At 36.6% G+C, this 9,077-nt stretch overlaps 1 protein-coding gene across 1 annotated transcript in view; it reads left to right on the top strand.

The window, feature by feature from the left end:
• Positions 1 to 266: 266 nt before the first annotated feature.
• Positions 267 to 9,077, top strand: part of Dic1 (Dicarboxylate carrier 1) — a 60,451-nt gene continuing 51,640 nt past the window's right edge. Inside the window, exons 1-3 of the mRNA XM_067148883.2 lie at positions 267 to 463; positions 3,962 to 4,060; positions 8,368 to 8,523. Of these exons, the coding sequence (XP_067004984.1) occupies positions 3,971 to 4,060; positions 8,368 to 8,523 (246 nt within the window). The 5' untranslated portion in view covers positions 267 to 463; positions 3,962 to 3,970. The remainder of the gene's footprint in view (positions 464 to 3,961; positions 4,061 to 8,367; positions 8,524 to 9,077) is intronic.

Genomic DNA, 9,077 nt, shown 5'->3' with positions numbered 1-9,077 from the left:
CATGAGCTGTAGCCAACTGTGTAGGAAAACTCACCAGCATGTGGAGTCTTTATTTTCTTATTGGGTTTAAGGTTTTATAGCTAAAATGCACAAAGTATGTTGTAGCATACGGCGAGGACGATAGCCTTGATTCGCTCACACTAATACAGATAACTGAACTGATTAATAACGGTTGAAGTGCTTGCTCTAAAGTAAACACAGAGCGTGATTGTGACGTGATATTAGGAATTAAATCCATCCGCTGATGAACACTACTATATCTTTGTTTCTTTATATTGGCAGCTTTGCTCCTTTTTTTTTTTTTAACTGCTTGTAGAATGGTGACCGATAGTGACCGCTCGCGTAATCACCCCAACAGCTGATGAAAGTTTCTCAGCAGGAGTAGGGAGTAGGTCATTTGAAGCGCAGCGATGTGCATGTACCGGTGATGATGAAGCTCTTTTTCTGACCGGAAGATTTAAAGGTAAGCATATCTCAACTGCTTGCTATCTTTGCTTGTTAGCCTATACAATGAACTGAAGTCGTAACTTATACTTAGAATGTGACTTATTGTTCATTGACCTGCTATTCTTTTTTTACCTTTTATATTTTTTACACATTGCCGGCCTGCAATCAATAATCTCCCACAAAAAATATGATTTCACCAGTTCTGCTTTTTTAAATGTATTTTACAGTGGAGTTTCACTTTTATGAAAAGTATGAATGAAGCAATCGAAGCAATTTCCTTTCCTTGTTCCATTCGCATCCTCGTCATTTTGAAAATGACTAGTTCATCCTACCTTTGCGTCATCGTAAGAATGGAGCGAAATTTTAAATGTAGTTAGATCTGAACACAGACGGCCAGTGTTAGGGAGGAAATTAACAACGTAATATACCTCCTGTTAAACTGAATTGATCTTGATGACCATGGGTAGGCCTACCGGTAGCTTCAATGCATCGTCTGATACGGCTTTTGAGATAAGGTGTCACCTGTAATTTAATACGGTACCAGTTGTGTTTCACATGAAATTGTTTTCTAAATACCAGTACTCGACTAATCATCACGATTATTCAGAGGTTTACACCCTCCAAAGAGTCTGAGAAACTATTATAAATGTCTGGTTTTATCTCTCGAATCTTACAAATGTTGGGTGGGGTCAGTACTTGATATGTAATTAAAAAATGTTAGGCTATGCTCTATCATCATCAAGTAAGTTAATGTACATTTACTTTTACAATTTTTCAGGACAGCATTTCTTCAAAATTATGCTGTTCATTTTGCTATGGGCAAAATCTGGAAGTTTTGATTGAAAAAATGAAATGTTTATTATTCCTGTGCACAATATTCTGCATGAAAAGTATACAAAGAGATCCAAAGGAGTTGGCTTAAAGTGCAAATATCACAGTGCCTGAATTGTTCAACCTCTCTCATATATTCAGATGGTTCATTAACCACATTATTCCTGTTTATCTTTATTGCTAATCCAGGTTGTTTCTTTTTCCTTTTCTTTTTTACTTTCACTGCTCCTTTACACTTTGTCATTACAGTTTGTTTTACGTCGCACCGACACAGATAGGTCTTATGGCGATGACGGGATAGGAAAGTCTTAGGAGTGGCAAGGAAGAGGCCGTGGCCTTAATTAAGGTACAGTCCCAGCATTTGCCTAGTGTGAAAATGGGAAACCACGGAAAACCATCTTCAGAGCTGTCGACAGTGGGGCTCGAACCCACTATCTCCCAGATGCAAGCTCACAGCTGCATGCCCCTAAATGTACGGCCAACTCACCCAGTACTTTGTCGTTAACACTTACTTGTTTCAACCATTAAATGAAAAACACTTGCACTGAATGTTATGTTTGAAAAATTTGGTCATTTTAATTGGATCATTCAAACTACCAAATCCACTGATCAAATTGTGAAAGTAATATGGTGTAGATCAATCATCATCATCATTGTCCCACTCCATTCAACCACAATATGATTGGTTAATCATCCACTTCAATAAATGATTGGTTAAAGTAAGAAAGGAAATTAGGCTGACATAGTACTGGCTACCATAGCTATTTTATGTATTTTTAAGAGCAACATTAGTAATTTTTCACCGAGCTCGATAGCTGCAGTCGCTTAAGTGCGGCCAGTATCCAGTATTCGGGAGATAGTAGGTTCAAACCCCACTGTTGGCAGCCCTGAAAATGGTTTTCCGTGATTTCCCATTTTCACACCAGGCAAATGCTGGGGCTGTACCTTAATTAAGGCCACGGCCGCTTCCTTCCCACTCCTAGCCCTTTCCTGTCCCATCGTCGCCGTAAGACCTATCTGTGTCAGTGCGACGTAAAACAACTAGCAAAAAAAAAAAAATTTCTCTGCCTGTGAACAACAGGAAGTATGTTCAAGTAATTTATTTTGTTTTTTTAAAATACCGGTAATAGACGTTCACTAGATGTTTTAGAGCAAAGACTGGCACAGTCAGCAGCACTCCTGATCAGGCAGGTAAAGGAGCAGAGTACAGCCTAGCAGCTGCTTGCATGGCTCTCAGTTACAACCAGTGAAGGAGCGCGTATCTAAACAGATTTAAACTTTTAAAATTGTTGATGTGCCTAATGTCTCGTTCTATACAGTTCATTAGATTATGGTGCAGAAGCCGAACAAGTTCCTTTGTGTATACAAACGACATATGCTAAGTAAATACATTTAATTAATTTCATTAGGTTGCCCTTAGGAAACAAAATTAATTATTTTGACATCTGATTACTAAATACTCCTTTCACTACTGTCTGTACTCATAAAAATACTTTAGGCCAACAATAAAAGCTTATATAGGAATAGAGCTTTAAACAGTGAATGACAAAGGACCTGTACAATTGTATTGCATGAACATAATATATTCAGCCAGGTACATTACTTCGGCTTAGCTTGCGCCTTGACTGTGCTCATCACCATGTAGACTTTGCAGCACAAACTATTAGAAGTCAGTTGCTCTCAGCTCTTTCCACGCTCATGCTGTAAGCCCAAGGAGCAGGCTTTCTCACTGTCCGCCTGCGTTTTAGAGATTAGCAAGAACAGTACCATTCACTTTTACCCGGCTGTCTGAGTCACCTTTGTTATATCAATATAAATGATCTGTTATTGGACATTATAAATTTTCCAGCTAACTCATTCCTGGTTGCCAGCGTTTTGCCCCCGTGTGGTAGGTTGGGCTCTTAGTTGGTACCTAGCACACCTACCAAGATGCATGGTTAGTGCATACCGTGGAGGCCACTGCGTAGGCTACTTGGAGCCACCAGCAGTGTCGATGCACTATGAGAGACTTTGTCTCATTACCAAAAATTGATGCCTGCATGGCCATCTGATGATATACATGTTGATTCATTTCACATTTGATATTCATTATTTAATTAATATGAACAGAGACAGGAAATTGTTACATATGAGGTGCTAGAGATTTTTTGAGGGCAATGTTATCAATCAGGAAAACCAGACTGTTAGGCCTACTACCAATATTCAATAGCGAATCAACATACATCACCTTTGTTACCTTGTGATTTGTAATTATTTCCTTCTTCATTTACTTTTTAGCATTTCATGTTCCTATTTAACAGTGCATTCCATATTTGGACCTCTATAAAGTCTGTTCCCTAAAGACAAGTTGGGTCTCATGTGTTGTTATAGTATCTCTTGTAGTAATTTTATCTGGTGATGTAGGTGTAACAGATTTTGGACTGCGGTATCTTGCCATGCTAGTATTTTTGTGAGTGAGCATGGCTGCTAAGAAAGCTGAGATATGCTTTCCATTTAAGCTACAGCAGTGGGTTGGCTGCCATTTGAATTTCAATTAATGCATATGATATTTTTAGAAGTTTTTTTACTCGCATCCCTGTGAATCGGTGTAAGGAAACTGGCATGTGATCATATGAAATAATGTTTCTCACTTTTTTTTTTTTGGCCTCAGTATGAAAAGTAATGGATTTTTCTCTCTTTTAAGACGTAGACCATGACTGAGAAACGTTTGTCAAGATGGTACTTTGGTGGCCTTGCGTCTGCCGGTGCAGCTTGTTGTACCCATCCATTAGATTTGCTCAAGGTATTGTAAACTTTTCATTTTTAATGTTTGTTTTATTGTCTTAAACGTACAGTAGTGAGACATTCATTTCACATTTGATATTCATTATTTAATTAATATGAACAGAGACAGGAAATTGTTACATTGGAGGTGCTAGAGATTAGGCCTACTACCAATATAACATTCTGTTACATTTTCAGAAATCAGAAATTAATTTTTAAATTGCTATTATGTTTAGATTTTAGTATTGCCTTATGAAAGCAGGGTAAAGGATTCTTAGCCCAGGGTTAGAATTTACGCATACAAAAAATAAAATTAAACAAAACAAATTCAGTGATCCAAACTGTTACAGAACAGAATGCTGAAATATTCTAAAAGCCCTGTCACTATTTGGTATGATCTTTAAGTTATAATGGAGAGGTGTGAGACGTGCACTCTTGAATATACTGTAGATTATGGAAGTGATAATTGTTATTTTGACTATTTAAAAAAATACAGGGTGGACCAAAAGGTAGATTATTTGGGGCAAAGTGAAAGTCATAGTATGTACTCAATATCAGCACCATCTGCTTGTACACATACTTCAGTTCTATGCTCCCAGTTGGTGATCCTTTCTTTGAGGTGGTCTCAGGGATGTAACTAGACTAGTTTCCACCCAGGGTAAAAACTCAACTTAGCCCCCACCGTCCCCCAACAACAAACCAAACCAATACCCTCCCTGACAACACCTGATATCGCCACCACACAGTAATTCCCCTATTCTATTTTTTTTCAACTTAGATGGTAAATGCTTTACTTCAAATCTTCAGTAATTTAATTGTTAGTACAAGTTGCATACAACTTATTTCTAAGATATTTCATTGACAAATTACCTGGGAGTAGCATATTTGGTATATTCTTTCACACTTATCATAATCATTACAAATGAAAAGGTTTATCAAATTATATCAGGATGTGTGTACCTTATGTGTGGGCTGAAGCAATGGTCTGTTGCCTTAGAATAGAATATTTAATTATGATAAATAGTACTGATATTAGGAATAACAGATTTTTCTTCTGAATATTATATTTACACATTTTACTTATTCTCTTAATTTATTGACAAAATGTAAGAAAAATTGAAACACAGAAAGCTTGAACTAAAATTTACAGGCCTTTTTGTCTGTAAATATTTTTACAATGTCCTCAAAAGATAGCTTAGAAGCTAAATTTTGCTCTGTGGACATGATGCTCAGGTTGGTTGGTAGTCATTGTCCTGATAAGTTTCTAAGATCGTTATTACCTTGAGTTAGCTGAAACTCCTTTCATTTGATGCGACTGAGGCTGGTATTGTGAGGAAAATTCTCACTGCTGTCATTATGTTGGGATACACATCTTAAAGTCCATTCTTGTATATTAACGTTGTCGGAAGACCTGATAGTGTGGCTGTTTTCATGTTAGGGCGTGATATTTAAAACTCTCCACTACTATTGCCAACTCATCCCTTCTTCTTTATATGTGGTAGCTAACTCAAATGTGTGGTTCTTCATTTGTTCTCCATTTATGGTTTCAGTCCTAGCTCCATTGAGGAAACAAAATAAACTATTCATATTTTCAGTGACTTGAAACCTTCGCCTTCTTTTGCATATTTTCGGGGACTGCAGATGTACTTGCTGCATTATAGCATTAGTCACTGCTTAATACATTCACATACAGTTTACTGCCCTATCCATCCTTTCCTTCTTTACTCACATCAGCTTCATGTTCATGGTACACTTCACACATTTTACACTAGCTCCTTTTATAGTTTTTGGTTTCTATAGTCTACTAGTAAGTTTCATTTTTTTTATCATATATAAATAAATAGAGTAAACAAAAGTATTTGTCCAGTTTAGCCCCCTGCCATCTACTTCCCTGGGTAGTCAATGAATAGGTCATTGGCAGCCTGTCTGAATGTTGCTGGTTGAATTTGTTCACCCACTAGTAAAATGACTTCCACTCGTTCATCTCTCTTTAATTTAATTGCAGTATTGTCAGTGAATATCCTAATTCCTTTGTTGTTGTTTGGCTCTAAGAAGAGCTGTTTGTGGTCATGATTGCAGTTGTGTATGTATCAACTGTGCACACATAGGAAAAGTTGATGTCCAGTTAAATGATACAATGAGGACAATATCAGGCACTCTCAAATCCACACCACTTAAGTGGCTACCAGTATAATCCAACATTCATCCTTCACATCTTTGAAGGCTAACAGCTCTGAAAAAGGAATGGTTAAAATGTACTGCAAATAATTTCTTACCCATACATTAGGACTGCTATCCCCAGAAGTAAGGGAGATGAAAATCTCTACATCCCTCATGGCAACTAGACAAGAGGTTGAATGAATCCAAGTACAACATAGACAAAACTTAGCGGGAAGAATGGACTACATCAAACCCTGATCAGCTAGGATTGATCACCGATCCCTGCAGGAAACTTCCTGGTTTTGATCTCACAAAAAAGAATATGGACGTTCCGTGCGGACCGGTCACGGAAGATGTAACTTCTGGCTACACAAATGGGGGGGAAAACTTCTCGCCCTCAGTGTGACTGTGGTGATGCAGTGCAGAGAATTCATCATATTATGACGGAATGCCTATTACGGTCCTTTAACAGAGGACATGAAGATCTTCAGAATGCAAGTGACGATGCAGAGAAGTGGATTACTTCTTTGAACATTAAATTGCAATTTCTAGTGATCATGAATGGATGTTACTAGATATTTATTACTTGTATATAGTTTTACCTTCATATTTGTAACCGTATCCTCTGCAAGCCATACGGAAAAAAAAAAAAAAAAAAAAATAATAATCTCTCCTTAACATGTCCAAAATCTGGGAACAAAAGATCTGACTTTTTGTCCACCCTTTGCATATCAAAGGTTTTATGGTACAAATTTAATTTTGCTCTTCATAAAATCCAAAGTTTCTAATTGTATTGTTCTTACCTGACTTCAGATCAGATACTGACTTTTTTAATATTAGTGGTTGTATACCTCAACATATTTGCTTTACACGATTTTGAAGAATTAACAATTATCTTTGTCAATACTGTTGTGAAATTTCCAAGCTACAGCATCTGCAAACATTGAATAATCTTTTACTATAATGTAACTCTGAGCCTAAGACAGAATTTGGAATCATTTATCTTCAGAAAGAATTTGAGACAGTGAATCCTAGTTAAAAATTTTTACCATATCTCTGTCTATTATTGTTGTACAGAAATTTCCCTTTATCCATGTTTTTTACTTTATATGCAGTGAACTTTTGACTCTAAAAGTAGTCTACTAATAAGTTTTTCTTCTTGTATCATAAATGTTAATATCTATAGTAAAAAAAAAATCTTGTCAAGTTTAGTTGCTGTCACTCAAGCCAGGGACTTATTGAAATATATGATGATGATGATGATGATGATGATATGCAGGCATTTTGATTTGAGCTGTCTAGGCTGCCTTCATATCAGTTTTGATATTTGGTTTTACTCTACCAGATGGGTGAGAAAAATAATTTCCTCTTGGGCACTCTACGGCTGGTTTTTAATTAATTTTATCGGGTAAACACCAAATACTGTATCACCAGAGATCTTTTACAATGTACATGTTATAACTGTGCCACCGAGTAGCCATGGTCTTTCTAAGAATTTTTTCGGCCGAGCAACTGTCCTTGGCTGTTATTCCAATTCAGATGTCATTTCCTACGAGGTTGGTGTTCGGGAATACTGTTGCAAATAGTGCTTTCTTCATGGTCATGCTATAAATTTGTCAAATGTTCTGGTAGAAGCAAGTTTAATATCAGGTGGTGGTGATTATTGTTCTAAAAGGAAGTACAGCTAGGCAACTATCCTTAGTATAATGTAATTTTCTCTCCACTCTGTTCCGAGAACCATTGATGTTGCACAGCGGTAGAGCCATAACATGGGCACTGTACATGCCAGTATCATATGACGTGGACTGTCAAATAAATTTTTACCCTCCCTTCAAAACTCAGACTACCTCTACCAGGTTTGAACCCATAATATTTAGGCAATACCAAAATTTTACTGAAACAAATTCTTTTAAATTTCATTTGAAGACTGTGATGTTTGCAAATTTTACATCAGTTGTATAAATGGTTCCTAAATATATTTAGAGAATCTTTCTCAGCATATAGACATGCTCATAGCATATGGGCACATTATAGGCCTAATATTCTGTTGACATTCCTTATGAATTAAACTACTTTTCAGTTGTTCATTCATCATAGTTGGTAGGAATAAAGAGAAATGTGATATTTGTACTTGATTTTTTGTTTTTAACTGTCCAATTTCTCTAGGTCCACTTGCAGACACAGCAAGAAGCCAAATTAACTATGATAAGACTGACTTCAAAAGTTGTTAGAGAAAACGGAATTCTAGCTTTGTACAGTGGCATTTCTGCATCACTTCTAAGGCAGCTTACCTACTCTACAACAAGATTTGGTATTTATGAGGTTAGTATGATTAGTTGTAGATTGAAAGATCATATCACAGTATTTAAGTATAGCTCAATATTCTTATCTTATATTGCCTTATATATGTGTGCTGTTGTTGGTACTTGGATTATGTTCTCTCTACGGTGTCATACAATGTCAAATAGTAGAACAAACAGTTGAACAAGTGGGTTTAAATAGGATCCAAGGAGAGGCAAACATTTACCCATCTGGATTTACTGTACACAACTTCATTAGAAGGTGCTGCTGATACCTTGAAAGTTATCAGTACTTGAAAATATATACTACTTGAGACCAATAACTGTAGAATGTTTGCCTGAAAATAAGTGACCTGCCAGATAAATTGTTTTCAAGGTTACTTTTTGTGATAGCCATATCTGTATGTATGCCAAGGAGGACAATAGTGTGGTTTCTATGCTGATTCCTAGTTCTTTAAAATTGATTCCCTGTGCTGCAGTTGCCAGGCTTGGGTATTTGCAGTCTGAGATTTGAATCCTAGTGCCAGCAGTTGCTTTTCTCACTTAGCCTTTTCTATGGTATATCTTAATGCTCAC

Source organism: Anabrus simplex, chromosome 6 (assembly GCF_040414725.1).
Source record: "Anabrus simplex isolate iqAnaSimp1 chromosome 6, ASM4041472v1, whole genome shotgun sequence".
NCBI classification, from domain to species: Eukaryota; Metazoa; Arthropoda; class Insecta; order Orthoptera; family Tettigoniidae; genus Anabrus; species Anabrus simplex.
The sequence above is the reverse complement of the archived record's forward strand: the minus strand, read 5'-3'. Positions and strand labels throughout refer to the sequence as shown.